The following is a 19498-nucleotide window of genomic DNA, read 5'->3' on the forward strand; positions in this document are numbered from 1 at the left end:
GGGCAGGACTGAATTTTCTTCACATGACCCTGGGCAATTGCAAAGGCCAGAAGCTAGAGAACTTCTCATAAGGCCTTTTGTTCAGCACCATCAGAACAGAATATGTGCTGAATGAAAGGTTGTTAAACAAGGACTACCTGTATTTCTTTCTCTTTTGTGTCTATATAAACCCATAACATTGCATTCTATGACAAAATGAGAATATGTTGTACTGATCTTACCATATCCAGCTTCTGCAGCATATCTCAGAATTAGATGTGCTGTCACTATTTTTATGCTTAATAAAAATTAACAGAACACATAGGAGTCTTGGGTATCAGGTTCAAATTATATGAATGCTAATACATTCAGAAAAGAACAGATGCAAAGAATCAGCTCACCATGCACACATAACATAAATATATATAGCAAGAAAATAATATGGGAAATCATTTGGAAAAAATGTGCAACCCCCAGGCCCCAGACACAAACATGCATGGTTTTTTTAGTTTCATTGTTTTCATATGAACAGATCTGCCCTGAAAGGATGGGGGGAGTTTAGTGGAAACCAATCAGACAGTGCCATTTATTATGAGTTATTGCTGCTAATACTGAAATGGATAATATTTTTAAATTTAAAACAGCAGCACCACATATCCCATCAAAGATAATTCGTTGCTCTGAAAAGATCTTAAGAAATATATTTAGTGCTGGATAAATTTCCAAAACAGAAAAAAAGGGCACTTGTTCAATGAGGCAATGAGTCTTCGACTAACCTGAAGCAGGATGAAGGTTGTGCGGAACCAAGTATGTTTACTTTCATGGATCTTGAAAATGCAGAAGAATCTACCCTACATAGAATGTGCAACCTGAGGACAATTAGGCAGCTTGTGGCAATGACTTTACTTCCTGGTAATGAAAGCTCCACATTGGATCTATATATGAGGGTGCAAAAAAGAACTCCCAAATGGCCATTGTTGGTACCCAGCTATATAATAATCACAGTGACTAGTGGAGTATGTACCAAGCAATAGCAATTGTCTCTTGGTTAATGTAGCCCAAAAGGATGGCAAAAGCTACATTAATTGCCTATCTGCTAGCTGAATTCCTCCACTTCATTAAAAAAAGCCACCCCAATCCCCAATAAGATGATCCTTATCAATAAAAAGGGAGTTTAGAGATGTTCTACCAATGTAAGAGCTGAGTAGGTAATTTAACACTACAAAAGCCAACACATTGCTGTAATATGCAGTTTTTATTGCTATAAAATTAGACTTTTACTATCAGGACCAAGGGTGCTTTCCTGAAGTGACTGGCAGGTGTTTTCAGATATTCACTTTTAATCTCTGCTTTTTTGTGTGTCCGTGGAAACACAAGGAATGGCATCCCTTCAGAGTATCCTTGGCATCTGAAAGAAAATTCATCAAGTTCTTCCTGGTCTTTAGCAGTAGAACAGTAACATTACTGTTCATTATATGTATTTGTCTGAAGATAAAGTTAACTTACTATAACCAACATGTTACTTTCTGCATTTTATGACCAGAGGGATTGTTGTTTTCAAAACACTACTAGGAAGAGATAGAAAAACCATTGATTCCTGAACTACTAATATATATAAAAGTGTGTATGTATATATGTGGATGTACATTTAGTCTATTTCCTATATCGTCACATTAAAAAGAAACCTTGCACTTGTTCTGCCTGTCAGAATGTTTTTGAAGCCAAAGCCCAGTAAGGTATCTGTATCAACCTGATGCAGATTAACACTTTTATTATAGCTTCATCGTGGGCGACAAACATATTTAATAAATAAATCAAAAAGAAATCAAATCTGTCTAGTTGTCCTCTGGAGACTGTGACACCAAAGCACTGGGATAAAAGTAACCTTTGATGAGGTTTCCCCCTTTTCTGGCTTCAAATAGACCTATTAGGCCCCGCAAATGGAAGCTCCGTCCTCTGCCTTTAGCAACCGGAAGATGCGCTCGCAAGCGGAGGCCCTCCGTCGCTCAATCAAGCCGCTTTCTGCCCTGGGTTAAAATGGCGGTTATGGCCGCCGCCGCTGCTTAGGGCGTTCGAGAGATTCCCTCGGCTGGACGGCGGACACGGGATTATCGGAAGGCGGAGGCAGCCGGCCGGGCAGCCAAGATGGCGACGATGGGAAGCGGTTCTTTGAGCATCGTGGAATACTTGGGGGGAGACGGCGGCTACCGCTGCGGCTATTGCAAGAATGACACCGGCAACTTCTCTCACGGTACGAGTCACACGCGGGAACAGAACAGAAGCCAGCGCCGGAGGGGTGAGGAAAGCCGAGCCTTTCCATCATTTTCCTCAATGGCTAGTCTCTCGGTTGCCGTGTGAGGCAGGCATATGCCTTTTTTAAAACGGTAGGCCGCGCTTAGGATGAAGGCGAGGAGTCGGAGCAGGACAACTTCGGGCCACGTTGTGCTTCAGCCTAGGGCAGCGGCGCTCGGTGCCTCCCATTGCCGGTTTCCAAGCGCCTCTGGAAGTTACCCTTTAAAAACACTTAACGGAGCGATGTCACAACTCGCAAAAGGAGCCGGACCGGACCCTGTCTGGCCCATCTCTAGTTCGAGCCCTCCTCTGCCGTTTAAATGACCAGAGTGGGAATTAAAAACAGAAAGAGTAAACTGAAACACCTGTTCGCTTTTGACAAGTACCATGGAGTCCTTTTTCAGAGTGGCCCTTTACAAGTTACCTGATGTTTCTCTGTCTTAATTTTTTGCTCTTTTCCTCCCAATATAGCCCCTTTCTTGGCTACCAAAGGACAGTTAGTCCTTGACTTACAACCACAATTGAAGTCACACTTTCCATTAGTTAAGTGAGACATTTAAGTGAGTTTTGCCCTGTTTTACGACCTTTCTTGACTTCATTGTTAAGTGAATAATTGCAGTTGTTAAGTTACTAACATGATTGTAACGTGAATTTGGCTTCGTTGACTTTGCTTGTCAGAAGGTCACAAAAGGTGACTACATGACCCCGGGCCCCTGTGATGTTATAAATATGAATCAGTTGCCAAGCTGATTGAATTTTGATCATGGGGATGGTGCAATGGTCGTAAATATGAAGAACGGTCATAAGTCACGTTTTGCAGTGGCCATTGTCATTTCAAATGGTCACTAAATGAACTGCTGTAAGTGGAGGACTACCTGTACTCAGAAAGTCTAGAAGCATTTTTTATTAAAACCTATCAGCCTTTGTGAGTCCCAACACATTTTCTCAGGATCTAGAATGGGTTGGGCATATGTGTTAAATATTTGTTATTATTAGACTGTGTACACACAACAAAGAGCTGGGCAAGAAATCAGTGCAAATGAATAGAAATGAATAGAAATGTATAGCATTCCCACCATACATGGAACTATAAACTAGCCAATCACTATATGCACTAAATCAAATTGCATTTGTTGTATTTTATGCTTCATTGTTTTGTGCAACTCCCAATTATTAAAGAGAATAACAGATTTTAAAGAAAAGAAATAGAGATTTGTTGTATGGAGACAAGATAACAGGAGAATAGATAATAGCAAATAAATTAATGGCATTTAATGTAATTGTTTTAAATTAAATTTAAAGGAGCTAAAGGATGTCTTGTGGGAAATACTGTTGAAGTAGATGGGGATTGAGCTGAATTTTATTGTGGCAATCCACTGACAGCGTCTTCTATCACAAAAGTCCTCTTCATATATAAGAGCATTAACCCATATTTTGTTCATGCTGATGGCAAATTCTGGGTGTTCTAACTGTCACGTCTGGAAAGTGCCCTACTTCAGGAAGGCTGATTTGAGGAGTGTATTTTTACAGCATACTAATCTATGGCTTATTTAATAGACCAATTGCCTGGATCATCTAACATACTGAACTATAAGTTCACTGGCTGAAATCATAAAACATATTTATCTGATGTATTATATGAAGCCAGACATAATAAAAAGTAATGTAATGAATGAAAATAAGTACAGGATGTTGAGGAAGCCCTATATGCTTGTAGCTGTATGTACAGAAGCATTGCTTTAATGTTAATTATGCGTTTTAACTATGATTTTGAAAAGTTTCAATAGTAATTTTAAAAATCATTTGTGTTATTAAGACGTATGTGGGGAGGTTTCCATAAGGCAGCATTTTTTCATTGTTTGAAGCAAAGTGCTTTCAATATTATATGAATATTTTCTGTATAAATATTTGTACCAGGCATGTGGGCTCATTCACTGACTGTTGAAGACTACCAGGATCTTATAGATCGAGGATGGCGGAGGTAAGTGATTAATTGAATATTCCAGATCATAGATTAGTATAAAAAACATGGGATCATAATCAGTGAAATACTATGCATGTCCTATAAAATACATAAAAATCATTAAGTACCCCATATATTTAAACATTACTTGAATGATGATACCAGTTGTCATCTTGCTACATAAAACAATTCTCCAAATATTACTTGCATAATTGCAAGAATTTTAGTATAAAATGAGAGTTAAGATATTATATCACCATGTATTTTAAGTATTCACAGTAATATAAATAATTAACACTCTGGATAAATCCACATGTAATCTACTGCTTTTTGTTTGTAGTGTGTTCTAACAGAATGAATATTAGAAAAGGGTATGCTTGATAGATCAACCTGCCCCTCCCTTACAGGTGTGGGTATTCCAATACAGGGTGTCCTTAATTGCTGGTTAAAACATTTAACCGCAACTGGGAGACCTGCAGGTCTACCCCAGCTATGGAAAATGGACATTCCCTCTAAGCAAAAGAACTCACAAGGTTGTGATTGGGTTAAAATTAAAGGAGAGAATATTTGTAGCCGCCTTTAGCTCCTGCAAGAATGTTGTGATATAAATCTACCAATAAATAAAATTCGGGGACTTTTTAAGATATGGTACACTGGCATTCTTTATCTTTGGTTATCAGGGAATGAAAGTTTGCAATGAAATCCTGTCCAGTTTAGTTTACCACTCTGTATCATATATTTATTGTTTCATTCATCTTTAATTCCAAGGAATTTAACTTAAAGGGAATCAAAATTTGAATATGTTGAACTTATCATCTACATCTTTCTCTATATAGTTTGGAAAATGTCCATTAAAGTTAAAGGAGCTAAATTGCTATGGTCTAGGTCTAGGATAACCAGCTAATATTTGTATAGCCATTCAAATATTATAATACTAGTTGTAAAGGTATGAGGATAATGAAGATAAAAAAATAGTTTCTACCAGCATCATTCCATCAAAGAGATTATTATAAAGCTCAAAAGATTTATGTACATTATGTATATTAACACATCAAAGATTTGAATGGCTTCTGAAAACCTTTTTTAATTATTACATAATTGATTATATAATTTGATTGTTTAGAGCTTTTTTGCCTCTAAGGTGTGATGTTTATTATATATTTTAACAAGAGCATTGTAAGAATTTGTCAAAATATGTTCATCTTTTTAACTCTCAGAAGTGGAAAGTATGTTTATAAGCCCACTATGAATCAGACATGTTGTCCTCAATATACAATAAGGTAAGTCATGTGCAGTACTTACTATTTTTTTCTAATTTAGTGCCTGTGATTTGCAATTGACATATTCAAATGCCTGTTTAAGTGTTTAACATGTCCTAGCCTAATTTGCCTTGTAAATGAGAGTCAGTAATTATGTAGCAGAGTGGTTTCTAATTAATAATTCCCATAGCGTATTGTAATCATTATAGGAAATGCCTACATGAAACTGCTTTAAGAAGCCTCAGATCTCAAGATATATCCAAATCTTGCAAGATCCTAATATTTTCAATCAAAATACTGTATTTTTCAGTGTATAAGACACACTTCCTGCCCAAAAGTGGGTAGAAATGTCTGTGTGTCTTATACAGCGAATGTTGCTGAAGCCCTGCCCACCCACCGGCTCCTACCTGCTGGCCTCTGCCTCCCAGCAATTTGCCTCCTTGCAACAAGCAGCAAACAGCCTGGTCAGCTTCAGCACAGCCTGATAACCACAAGCAGCTGATTGTTGGTTGGATCGGCCTCCTGACGATCAGCTGTTTCAGGCTTCAGGGATCACCATCGCCTATTGCCGCCTCCATACGCCCTATTTTTGGCCCCCGTATGCCCCATTTTCGGCCCTTTTCAATCTCTGCTGCCTGGAACAGGCCAAAAATGGGGTGCATGGAGGCTGAAAATGGCACGCACAGAGGCCGAAGACTCATTTTCAGAGGCTGAAAATGGGGCAAGCGGAGGCAGCAATAGGCAATGGTGATCCCTGAAGCCTGAAACAGCTGATCATCAGGAGGCTGATCCAACCGATCAGCTGCTTGTGCTAATCAGGCTGTGCTGAAGCTGACCAGGCTGTTTGCTGCAAGGAGGCAAAGTGCTAGGAACCAGAGGCAGATTTTTTTTTCTTGTTTTCCTCCCCAAAAGCTAGGTACCCCTTACACTTTGGAGTTTCTTATAATCCGAAAAATACGGTACCTGTAAAAGTTTTGTATTCTGGACTAAAAGCTTGCAAGATTTCAAGGAGGACTAACTGGAATATTGTTAGATTTGGTGATGTTGTGAGATATAACTTTTAATTAAGAATAATACATTTTATTTAAACTAGGGTTTCACAGATTTCATGTTAGGGGACATGTTAGGCTACAGGATGGGTATCAAAGACTTCTGTACAATGAAAGTTTGCATTAAAATCTTTATAAAGGCAACGATCAAGTATTATTGACCTAGCTAGTCAAGAAAAAATATTTAATTACTCAAATTTATATGCCTTTGAATTGTAAGACTTAACGGAAAATTAAATGAATGAAACCAATATAAAATTAACTGCAATAAACTACCATATTAAGTAGCTAATTTAAAAAGTTAGAAATAAAAACTGATTTCAGATGTTGCTGGATCAGTCCCTAAGGCTCTCTTAAACAGCTTGATCTTTACTACTTTCCATAGCATCCACATTGAGGGAGCTTGTCTAGATATAGGAAGAAAGATGTATCATAAAAGTAGCATTTTTGGCTCCTGGGTGGTACTGTCTTTTCCAGCCTTCTTTTTTCATACTAATAACTTTTCTTATATTTTACTGGTCTTCTGGAAGATGCTGCACTCTGCCTCTCTTCAACAGTTCATTGCATTTTGATGCTGAGAGGAGAGGAGGATTATCTATCATTTGAAGTGTACATGCTAGCAGGAATAGCCAACACTCCAGAAGATAGGCTTAAGATACAGAAGGATCTTGACAGACTTGAACATTGGGCGCTATCTAACAAAATGAAATTCAATGGGGAAAAAAGTAAGGTTCTACATTTAGGCAAGAAAAACAAAATGCACAGGTACAGTATATGTGGTACCTTGCTCAACAGTAGTAACTGGGAGAGGGATCTTGGAGTCCTAGTGGATAACCATTTAAATGTGAGCCAGCAGTATGCAGCAGCTGCCAAAAAAGCAAACACAATTCTAGGCTGCATAAACAGAGGGATAGAATCAAGATCACATAATGTTAATGAAGTGTTAATACCACTTTATAATGCTTTGGTAAGGCCACACTTGGAATACTGCATCCAGATGTGGAGACTCTAGAAAGAGTGCAGAGAAGAGCAACAAAGATGATTAGGAGACTGGAGATTAAAACATATGAAGAACAGTTGCAGGAACTGGGTATGTCTAGTTTGATTTGATTAAAAGAAGGACTAGAAGTGACATGATAGCAGTGTTCCAATATCTCAAGGGCTGCCACAAAGAAGAGGGAGTCAAGCTATTCTGCAAAGCACCTGAGGGTAGAACAAGAAGCAATGGGTGGAGAAGCAACTTAAAACTAAGGAGAAATTTCCTGACAGAACAATTAGTGGAACAATTTGAACAATTTGCATCCAGAAGTTGTGAATGCTCCAACACCGGAGGTTTTTAAGAAGAGATTGGATAACAATTTGTCTGAAATGGTAGAGGGTTTCTTGCTTAAGCAGTGGGTTGGATTAGAAGACATCCAAGGTCCCTTCCAACTGTTCTGTTCCGTTCCATTCCATTCCATTCTTTCTAGATTTTGAGATGGTTTTGGCTTGAATGATTGGCTTGCATTTCATTTTGGGGAGAAATCCCTGCAGTTGTTAGGGCAAGAGTTTTCATTTTGACTGAAGAAGATATTTTGATGAGTAATGAAACATCTCAGTTTTAATAAACTTTGGTCCAGTTGCCATGATTTAGTCTTTTTTTAGATGCTTTGGCCTGGACGATTGAGTCTTTATTTACATTCAGGATTGGAATGTACCTTGTTTACCAGTTAGCTTACTCTGCTTGTTTCTTTCTGTCCACAGGTATCAGATAGGGACATTTACACTACATTGCTCTGTGTATACAGTGTTAATAATGTACTTAAGTAACCCTTTGTTAAAGTGCTATATCAATATTGATCATGTTCATTAAAACACTTATTGAAAGTGCATATTTCACTGGATTTTAATTCCAGAAAAATGCAGTTGTTTAAACAGGATTTATAATTCCAAATTATGCACAGAATAATTACAAGTTTTGATGCTACTAAATCATATGACATATATTACTAATAATTATATCAGTATAGCTTTTTACATTCTAGAACTAAATTATTAATTAATACAAAATAAAGTATACTTAATTACTATATTACCTAGACATACTTGACTGCAGTTATTCTTTTTTTCCTTTGAGGTGCCAAGTATTACATTTTCAACCTTCCAAATCACATAAAAAAGTTTTGAAGAAGATGTTGAAATTTTTAACAAAAGGAGAACATTCAAAAGCAGATATTGAAGGTAATTGTTTAAAAGTCCTTTAAGAATGATATGTTGTGTATTATTTGTTGGTGTACTTCTTGCCAACTATTTTTTTTTACCTTCATAACAAATATTTCCTAATATAGAAGTTAAGATATCTCCTTATTTTTCCAATTGGGACTTTAAAATAACTTTTGCTGGTTCCTGTTTTCTTTAAAGAAAATTAGAGTTCTCTTTGTTATCTCAGTTGCTGGATTCAAAATGTTGCCATGTTAAGAAGGCATATATGTTAATATGTTCGTGGAATTCCACTTTAAAGGTGGCTTTTTTATTTGTTACATCAGGTTATAGTTCAGTCTACTAATGAAACACATGAGGTGCCACCTAAATCCATTCTGTGTGTATTTAGCATGGGTGAAACAATTGTACAATGTCTCTTGACAACAGTATATTCTATTTACAGTCTTGGGAGTCATTTGATACATTTAATTAATAATTTATTTTGAAATCTCAATTATATAAATATTGTGGAATCATCTATGTATTGAGGTTAAAAATCTAATTTGTTCATGTTAAAGTAGAAATATTAACCTTTTATGGACATGGAAGTTTCCATTTTCCCGTTTTGTATGTATGTTCTCTGTATTATTTTGCAGTAGATCCCATGGAGTCTCACACCAAAGATGCTGATGGCTGTAGTTTTCCCTTTAAAAACCCACCTATCAGAAGCCAATCTGAATTGCTACCCTTCAGTACTGATCCCACGGAAGAGGAAGAAATGACAGAAGAAATAAATGTAAAGGAAGTAGACTCAAAACATTCTGAACTGTGTAATGAAAAATTGAATACCGATTCCAATGAGCCATTACAGATAACTCATATCAGACACGTTACTCCTAAGCCAGGTAATGTTTTTGTTTTCTTTTGCTTTAACTCAGCAAACTGAATTTACATCTGCCTATTTTATGTTGCATTGTACCTATCTTATGAATGTGAGAGCCACCTGGGAAAAACAGAATCTAATAATTGCACAATGCACCCTTTCATTCTAACAATTTTTTGCCAAAGTTTTCTAAAAGGATGGGCTTAGAAAAATCCTATTTTCCCAAAAGGATGTATTTGGCATTGTTATTTTGCATGAGTCTTTACCCAGTATTAACTAAGTTTATTGGAACAGAATTTATAGTAGCTCTCTCTCAGCCAAACATAGGAAAACATATTTCATCTTCATTTTTCTCCTTTTTATGCAGGTTTTTATTTTTGCCAGAGAAAAAGACACTAGAAGTAATTGTAGTGCTTCTTAGACTAAACTTAAGCTCTGCTTAACTAAGTTCTAACATTTAAATGTGTTATGGCCCTTTTATTTATCAAGAAACTTACTAAAGATAAAGGCAAAAAAAATTACAGTATAATTGTCTGTCTTCTCCATTTCTTAAACTCCTTCATGGTAATGGTTCTTGTAAGCTTGTTAGTTCACAGTTCTCAGATTTATTTCACTATATTGGGTACCTAAATTAGCATCTTTGTCTGGGTTCAACAAATAAACTGGTTTTTTTTACTTGTGTTCAGCAAGAGTGTTTCTCAACCGCAGCACTTAAAGATGTGTAGATTTCAACTCCAGTGTTGGTGGGGAATTCTGGGAATTGTGGTCTACACACCTTTCAAGGCAAAATTGAGAACTGCTGTACTAGAGAAAGGAAGAAAGTTTTCATTTGCAAAATAATGTTTGAGCCTGCTAAAATATGCCCCAGATGTGCTTTTTTTTACTCCAGCTGGCATAGAATAACATTGGTGTTATTTTTTTTTTAGTTCTTCTGATGGCTGTGGTGTTGCTTCTTTCAATTCCACTCCTTTTTTAGGAATAGGGCTTTTGTTATTCAACAGTTATGTAGTTAATTTAACCTCGTGTATGCGCTTTTGAACATAAACCTAGCTACTTAATGAAATAACTTGGAAAGAAAAACGTTCTCATTCTCTCTCAAAGTTACAATATAATCTTGTTCACAAGGTCCTTTTTTCTGGCTGATAGAAGGCAACCCTTCTGTTGTATCTAAGTCATAGTCATTATATAGTCCATTTTTCTGTATAGTTAGGTCACTTACAGTAACTTGCAGATATAATAATAAATAAGAGGACACTAGAACCTTAACATTTCAATGGATAGGTGGAATCGCAACAATCAGAATGCTTAACTTTTTAAAAATAACACTTTCTTTATAGATAGCCATATTAAAAGTAAAAAAGTAAATGAATGTGGCTTCCTTCAATATATGCTTTTCCAATTGAATAATATATTGGCATTCTAGGCAGAGGAGCTGACTTGAATAAACCACCATGTCGTAAAGCAAAAGTCATACGGATGGAACAAAAGCTGCAGAAAAAACTTCAGTGCCAGACACGGCCAGTTTCACTTGAATCAGGGTCTCGGAGTTTGACCAGTCAGAACTGTTGTCCTAGAACAAACCATCCAAAATCAATTGAAGACTTCATTTTTGCCACCTTACCTCCTGAAGCTCTGCACCAGATAGAGGTATGAAGATATTTCTGTTGTTTGTGGCAAAGTATTTGTGCCTTGTTTGCTAATGTTAAGCAATACGGTAAGGAAAATATGAAATCTGTTTTAAATGCAAGAGCAGGGAGCACTGCAAAGTTTTCTTGAATTAGAAAAACATAGTGTGTTACTTGTACAGGTAGTCCTCAACTTACAACCACAATTGAGCCCAAAATTTATTTGCTAAGCAAAGCAGTTGTTAAGTGAGTTTTCCCCTATTTTACAATCTTTCTTGCCACAATTGTTAAGCGAATCACTCCCGTTAAGTTAATAACACGGTTGTTACGTGAATCTGGTTTCCCCATTGACTTTGCTTGTCAGAAAGTCATAAAAATGATTACATGTCCCCAAGTACTGCAACCGTGATAAATATGCGTCAGTTGCCAAGCATCTGAACTTTGATCAGATGACCATGGGCATGCTGAATGGTTGTAAGTGTGAAAAATGATCATGTCACTTTGTAACCTCAAACAGTCACTAAACAAACTGTTGTAAGTCAAGGACTATCTGCACTTGAAAAGTTTCATGTTCTTTGCAGAAACACAAGGGGGTGCTATGGTTCCATCTAAATGAATGAGAACAAAGATATTGGTGTATATAACTTCAATGAGAATCTAAAATGTAGCATCCTTGGAACAAAATTATAAAAATGACTATAAATGTTTAGATTTTTAGAGCCAAAGAAAGAAATAGAATTATATTTTCAACTATTTGATGAAGCCCGGAATGAAACATTTGCCTATGAATATAGGTGATAATGTCCTAGCTCAACTAGATGTGTAAAATTCTGTGTATTATATGTCCATTACATTTGGAGCAATTGTTAATCATCCTATTATTTAATTAATTTTTGGTAAGCTGCCAAGTTATAGCTAGGAGGTAGTTGTTTTGATGGCAGCTGTTTTGTTATTTCTTTGTCAGAAAAACTTGTGGGAGAAGGACCTTCTACTCAAATTAGTGATTATACCCAAACATAAATATAACACTGGTAAGAAGAGAAAATCTAATTATAAATAGAATAAAATAGAATAGAATTCTTTATTGGCCAAGTGTAATTGGACACACAAGGAATTTGTCTTGGTGCAAATGGTCTCAGTATACATAAAAGAAAAGATACATTTGTCAAAAGTCAAGAATCATAAGGTACATCACTTAATGATAAAGAAAGAGATGTGACCAGTACCTAATGGAAAATATCCATTTTTACTAAAATGGCAGGCATTCATTAATATTAAATGTGCTTTATTTAAAGAACTATTTTAAGTGAAGTTTCCTTAGCAGTTATGCCAAAGCAGTAAATGTTCAAAGAACATAGCTTTTAAGACCTTGGCTTAAAAAGAGTGTCATGTTAACTTTCAGTCTCAATTTAATTTTTATTTTCTTTTAAAAGATTTATATAGCCACCCATATTGTAACAACAACCATGGGTGGCATAAAAAAAACATTGAAGCCAAGTAACTGCCTGAAACCAAAAATAAATTGACATAAAACTCTACAAAAGCTCAAGACACCTTTACCATGTTGATTGTCTTTTCTTCCATTTCTAGTCTTCTATTCTTTCCAGGAATTTCTTCAGGCAACATTATTTTTTGACACAGTTTCATTACGATGTGCTGCTTCCTGGATTTAACCGAATCATATTATTGTTTATGCTGTCTCTGAACCAAAAGGATGCTTAACCTGAGCTTCTTTATTGCTGCCAAACATTAATGTGACCTCTGTGTCACTGTGCTGTATTGATTTCTATCTGCCAGGGCATTGGGACTCACTGTTCAGTGGCATGGCAACAACATGTTTGCTTGATCTTTTGAACCTTCATCATCCATAGCTAGTGCCATGTTTTCAGTATCAAAGCATTGCTTTTGGTAGAATGAAGATAACCCAAAGGCCACATTGTTTAAATTTTTTTAAAAAAATATTTTTTTAAAAAAATAATGTTTTAGAAATAGCTGATTCCAAGCATGAGGGTTTATTTGTGGTTCTATGATAACACAAACCTAAGCACATGAATTAGCTAATGCGGACCTAAACAAATTTATATTTATTTACCACTGAACTTGGTGATGCTTCAGATTAAACATATTAAAGAATTCATCAATATTGTATTTTAGTACATTCAAAGTTGAGTAGGTATCCTTAATATAAATAATCACAAATATAGAATTAGATTTAAGAAAAAATATTGAAATGTTTCGAAATAGCATGTAAATGTTAATTGACCACCTAAGTCCAAACTAATGCTAATAGAGTGTGCGTATGTATGTGTGCATAAAGCTATGTTACATTTACATTTATTGTACATTTGAATATCACATAACTGCTGCAAATCAGATCTTGCCTATAGTCTTTTGAAATCATTTAAATGAAGGGCAATGTGGTTGGAACTTGAGCTTTGAATAATGAAACAAAAGAAAGCTAAATGTTCTCTTTGTGAAAAATATCTACACAATGTTGGGTTAAAAATATGAAGAAGAAGAATCGTTTAAATGTTATCTGTATTGTTTTCAAACATTTAAATTTCTGATGTATATTATTGCAACAATTGTCTTTAATTCTTTGGAAGGTGAGGCTGGTGCGATCATCTCCACAAAGTTCCCAGTTCAAAGCCACATTTCAGGAGTCTTACCAGGTTTATAAGCGTTACCAGATGATTATTCACAAGGACCCTCCTGGTAAACCAACCGTCAGTCAGGTCAGGCAGCGTACTGTTTTAGTCTACTCTGAAAATCAAAAGCTATTTTTTGAAAGTATCTTAATCATAGAAATTATGAAAACTATCTCAGTTATACTAAATTGAATACCCAGAAAACACAAGCAGCCTTTCAAACTCATGAGTGCCACAAAATACATTTTGAAGAAAAAAGAGAAGCAATAATTAATTTGTCATAAATATTAGTAACGCTCAAGTGTAAACATTGTAAATTTTCTAAACAGGGAATCTAAGATTTTCTCAACAGTATTTATGTCACTACTGTGAGCTGGAATTATATTTTAATAACACTAATACAAATGCAAAATGCTACCATTGGAAAGTTTCCTTGGATTAAACCTGTGATGAAAGTCCTATTCATAGATTTCAGTGGAATGAGATGGATAAGGAAAGCATTAGACAAAGTGGGGAAGGAAAGTCTGAAATCTATCTGTCTGTCTATATCTATCTATCTATCTATCTATCTATCTATCTATCTATCTATCTATCTATCTATCTATCTATCTCAACTGACTCTGAGTGGCTAACAACAATTCAAAAAACAGCAAAAAAAAACCTTTCACAAAAATGCACAAATAAATAGTCGGCAGCTGTGATTAAAAACAGCAACATACCCAACCACCAATACCAATACAAGTAGTCCTAGACTTATAACATTCATTTACTGACTGTTCAAAGTTACAACGGCACTGAAAAAGTGACATGACCATTTTTCACACGATGACTAGCATCCCCAATGTGATTAAAATTCCGATGTTTGGCAACTGGTTCATATTTATGACTTTTGCTGTGTGCCAAAGTCATGTGATCCCCTTTTGCAACCTATTGACAAGCAAAATCAATGGGGAAGCCAGATTCACTTAACAACCGTGCGACTAACTTAACAACTGGAATGATTTGCTTAACAACTGTCTCAAGAAAGATCAGAAAATGGGGGCAAGACTCATTTAACAAATGTCTCACTTAACAACAGAAATGTTGGTCTCAATTGTGGTTGTAAGTCGAGGACTACCTGTAAAAATATTTCAATAAAACTAATTCACAGGCTCCAGTAGACACTTTGACCCCAAGTTGAAGCCCATGTCTTATGAAAGATTAAATGAGTTGGGGGACAATCAGATCTCCAGGACAAGTGCTGTGAAAGGAAGGGCTTTCTTTCTGGATCCTACCAGGTAGCACTCTTTCATAGCATGACTCTTTTGTCAGATCGGACAAGAGGGATAGTCATGATTGAGGAGAGAAAATCCTGCATACAGCCTGTCTCCACGTCATGGATTATTTTATAGATAACCACCGGGATATTGAATTTGACTCAGAAAGATATTGGAAATAATGTAACTTATGGAGAAGTATCCATAACTGTCTATATTGCTGCATTTTGTACCAACTGCAGCGTCTAGGTCAGAATTCTTCACACTTGTCAGCTTTAAGACTTGTGGACTTCAACTCCCAGAATTCCTCCTCTAGTCATGTTAGCTCAGGAATTCTGGGATTTGAAGTCCACAAGTCTTAAACTTGCCAAGTTTGAAGACCCTTGTTCTAGGTATTATTCAAGGGCAGCCTTGTGTAGAGTGCATTGGATTAGTTCATCTGAGAGGTGACCAAGCTGTGAGTGATTATTAGGAGAGCCTTCTCATCTAGAAAAGGGTGCAACTGGTTGGTACACACTTGATTTTTCTGGTTGCCTGCACTTGATTTTTCATTCAAATGCTATTTTGCTAGTTTTTCGCAGGTGCTGTAAATGTTTCATAAAAGTCACAAATTAAGCCAGGCAAAGTTTAGTATCTATAGTTAGTATTCAGTACCTGTTGTCCCTGACTTATAACCATTCCTTTAGTAACCATTCAAAATTAACACTGAAAAAGTGACTTACGACCATCGCAGCATCTCCATGGTCGCATGATCAAAATTTGGGTGTTGGCAATTGCAGTGATTTGCTTTACAAACATTACAAAAAGGGTTGTAAAATCAAGCGCGATTCACTTAACTTGGTTAGCAATGGAAATTCTGATATTATAGTCATAAATAGAGGGCTACCTGTATTCATTTTAAAGAATCCTGCTGGTAGTAAATGATTCTGTTTTGCTCATAATGCCATTATTGTGTTCCTTTCATTCTTCAACTGTTTCTTTTTAGAAAAACTTTCAATCTTTTTTTCCCATTACTTTTCAGTTCTCAGCCCATTTTCATCCCACATTATGCTGTCTTCTCTCATATAGCTGAATACGTAAATTCAGTACAGGAAAAAAAACCTTTTTAAAAAAGTGACCTAGTTAACATTTCATAGTATGTGGAAATTATTTGGGAAAATGTTAGTGCTTTTTAGCATTAGTTGAATTAAAACTCTTTTAAGGTAATGAATGACATTGTGTTAATTGTGTGATAGGCAAGGGTCTGCTAGAATGACTGGTTATTAAAGATGTGCCACAGATTATGGATAACTCGTTTGGCATTAAGAGCATTATCAGCTCTTATTTTGGCACATGAATGGAATAATGGCAGAGGTTCAGAAATTACTAGAAATTGGCTCTGATAATTAGCATTTAGGCTGCTGCCCCAGTTACATTTTATATTTTTGCTTATAGCTTGTTCATACTGTACAGCTCTACAAATAATGATTATGTCTTTTGTTCTACTCAATTAAAATTGAAACATTTATTTTCCTTTTGAGAAACTTTTTATAATAGCGGCTTTGATTGTTGGAAAATTTCAGATAATCTCAGTATCTCAATAGTAGCAGAATCCTTAAAGAAAGAATTCACATGGAGAAAGTACTGCTTGGTAGATTTTGTTCCATGTGTGAACAAAGGATTTTCCTTTGAACATATTTACCAGTCATAGGCAGGTAGAGAATACTGATCAGAGTGAATTCAGATCACAACATGAAAACTGGAGTATAAAAGTTAACTTCAAAAACTAAAACTCTTGGCTTCCTCAGAAATGTAGATTATTAAATGCCACAAAAGTGTTACAGTTTCATCTATGTACAAATTGTATTTTATCATTTCTGTGTAGTATTTATTTACATTTACACAGATATTTGTATGCTGCCTGTTCTGTAGTCTATTAACATGGTAGAAACAAGTTAGCATATAAAATGGTGGGTTTTTTATGGTTGATGGGGGTTCCCTTGTGTGTTTCCTTGGCAGAGGCTTTGAAACGGATCTGAGGAGATGATAGCCTGGCCTACCCTTCAGGAATGTTAGGACAAATTTAAATAAAATATTGTATTTTCCCCTGCTCTGAAGGTGAGGTTAGTACCAGTTTCTTTTGAGGACCCACAGTTCAGTTCATCTTTTACTCAGTCTGCTACTTTATTTGCCAAGTATCAGATGACCATACACAAGGACACTCCTTTTGAATGTGACAAGGACCAGGTACAGTTTATTGCATGTATTTTTTTGTCCATATTATTAATGTTATCAATAAACATGAATGGACTTATTTCCAGTCATTCAGCTCGATCTAATCTTTCAAAGCAAAATTTTTCCCAATCTTGTTTAAACTAAAAACAGGAGCCCAAATAAATCCTGGTATAGAAAAGAGTCCACAGAGCTTCCAAGAATTACAGCATCTGCCCTACCTTGTTGGAGCTAATCAGAAATACTTTGGTTAAAAACGTGGATGGAAACCCAGGGTTCTAAGTTGGAAAAAGAACTCAGAAGGAAACAGTGTCACAGTATTTTCCTTACTGTTACTAATAAAATTTATGGTTGTGTCCATGAAATCATTAGGAGCTGAACTCAGTTTAAGTGTCCTTTACCTAAAACAATATATGAAAACATCTGAATTATTTTTAACAAAAACATCCAATACAAGTCATACATCAACAACTGTAAATGTTAAAATCAGTTTAAATTAGATATATGCAACCCTGAATCTGCGTGTACATGAACTAAAGAAGGAAATAAAACTGCAGCTGGGGTAGATCTATTCAAGAGACACCTTGCGGTCCCATGGAATTAATAAAAATTGTTTCTGAATAGATATATAGAAGATTGAGGAAAATTGTACTGGCCCAGGTGGTTAAAGCAAGCAGATAACTCTGAATAACAATTCTAATTGCAAGAAGTAGAATGGTGATTCCTATACTCTGTGGTTAGATTCAAATTAAATGAGATGCTCTGAGATTTCAGTAAATTTATGTAATTTAAATTAAGCTAATTTTATATTTCAATGAAACGTAAATGTAATTACCTCTATCAGTTTTTAGTAAACTGAGATCTGGAAAAGTAAGCTGCAAAGACATGATAAATCTATGTGGATTTTAGATGTAGCTGAAACAGCCTGAAAATAAACGAAGTATTAAGAAACTTCTACCAGAGAAGTGCTAATAGACTAAAATTGTTCCATATAGGATGTCCTTGTTAATGACCACAATTGGGACTGAAATTGCCGTCACTAAGTGATGTGGTAGAGCATGACACCGCATAATTGTGCTGTTTAGCAGTGGAAATTCTGGCACTCCTGGTTGCTGTTAAGCAAATCATGTGAGTCATTAAGTGAGGACATCATATGGTCATCATTTGTGATCTCTTGTCAGTTTCCTCATTGATTTTGCTTGTTGGAAGCCAGCAAAGAAGATTGCAGATGGCAATCACATCACTGAAGCAATATTGCAGAAGCCAGAACTCCGAAATGCCACTTGTTCAGCACCTTGCAAGTTTGATTGCTGAACAAATAGTAATTGAGCGAGGACCACCTGTAATGCAGTTATTTTAAGAACTGATAGCTGAAGACAGGTTAGATTGTTTTTCATAGATGTTTCATATCATTATTACAAATTAATTGAATTAATAGGAACAACTCCATCCAGTCACCCCGACTCAACCCCAAATAGGAACTATAGGGTCGTAAAGAGGGAGGTAATTGAATTAATAGGAACATTTATAAACTACACATGAATGGCTACAGTACATCAAAATTTTGAAATAGTTCTACTGATACGTATCCAAATACCTTCCATGTTTTCTTAGGCAATCCATGCCTGTTTTAGCTACCTGCATGTTGTCCCTAGTCTTTCCCTTCATTGATCTTGGAGTTCACATTCTAAGTGAGTATCAGCAAAAACTTTTATACTCCCCAGGCTCCTTGGTCAGATCTGTTCTGCAAATAACACAGAGTTTCTCCTAGGTAAACCATTAGACTTTGTTATAGTATTTTAATGGAATGGAATTTCCTCTGAGATGGTACTGCAAGCAACCCAAGGTCACTGCACGGTGCTTGGTACTTTTATAGTTATTTACTATTCATGTTTGAAAGGATTGTATTGAATGCTATAAATTTTACCAAAGGAAGGTGTATTGTTCTGTGGTTTACTACTTTACTACTCAGAACCGTTCATTAACATAAAGAGCCTTGATAGTATTACGAAGAACATTAAGGTTGCACTGCTAGTGTATCATCTCCATTGGGTTTCTAGATGATGATAATTCATCACAGGCTTCCAAAAGGAAAATGTGTTTAAGGTATTTTTGTGCAAATATTGAAGATTTCAGGTATCTGAAATGAGCT

At 35.8% G+C, this 19498-nt stretch overlaps 1 protein-coding gene across 7 annotated transcripts in view; it reads left to right on the forward strand.

The window, feature by feature from the left end:
- Window positions 1-2003: 2003 nt before the first annotated feature.
- ATE1 (arginyltransferase 1) overlaps window positions 2004-19498 on the forward strand; it is a 63961-nt gene continuing 46466 nt past the window's right edge. Inside the window, exons 1-8 of one of the 7 annotated variants that reach the window (XM_026669447.2) lie at window positions 2004-2230; window positions 4189-4252; window positions 5452-5514; window positions 8659-8762; window positions 9380-9628; window positions 11030-11253; window positions 13838-13966; window positions 17233-17361. In XM_026669447.2, the coding sequence (XP_026525232.1) occupies window positions 2125-2230; window positions 4189-4252; window positions 5452-5514; window positions 8659-8762; window positions 9380-9628; window positions 11030-11253; window positions 13838-13966; window positions 17233-17361 (1068 nt within the window). In that variant the 5' untranslated portion in view covers window positions 2004-2124. The remainder of the gene's footprint in view (window positions 2231-4188; window positions 4253-5451; window positions 5515-8658; window positions 8763-9379; window positions 9629-11029; window positions 11254-13837; window positions 13967-17232; window positions 17362-19498) is intronic. The other 6 variants (XM_026669414.2, XM_026669422.2, XM_026669439.2 and 3 more) reach the window with 6 other exon arrangements.

Source organism: Notechis scutatus, chromosome 4 (assembly GCF_049901735.1).
Source record: "Notechis scutatus isolate UNSWTSFEM ecotype Mainland chromosome 4, rNotScu1.2, whole genome shotgun sequence".
NCBI lineage: Eukaryota > Metazoa > Chordata > Lepidosauria > Squamata > Elapidae > Notechis > Notechis scutatus.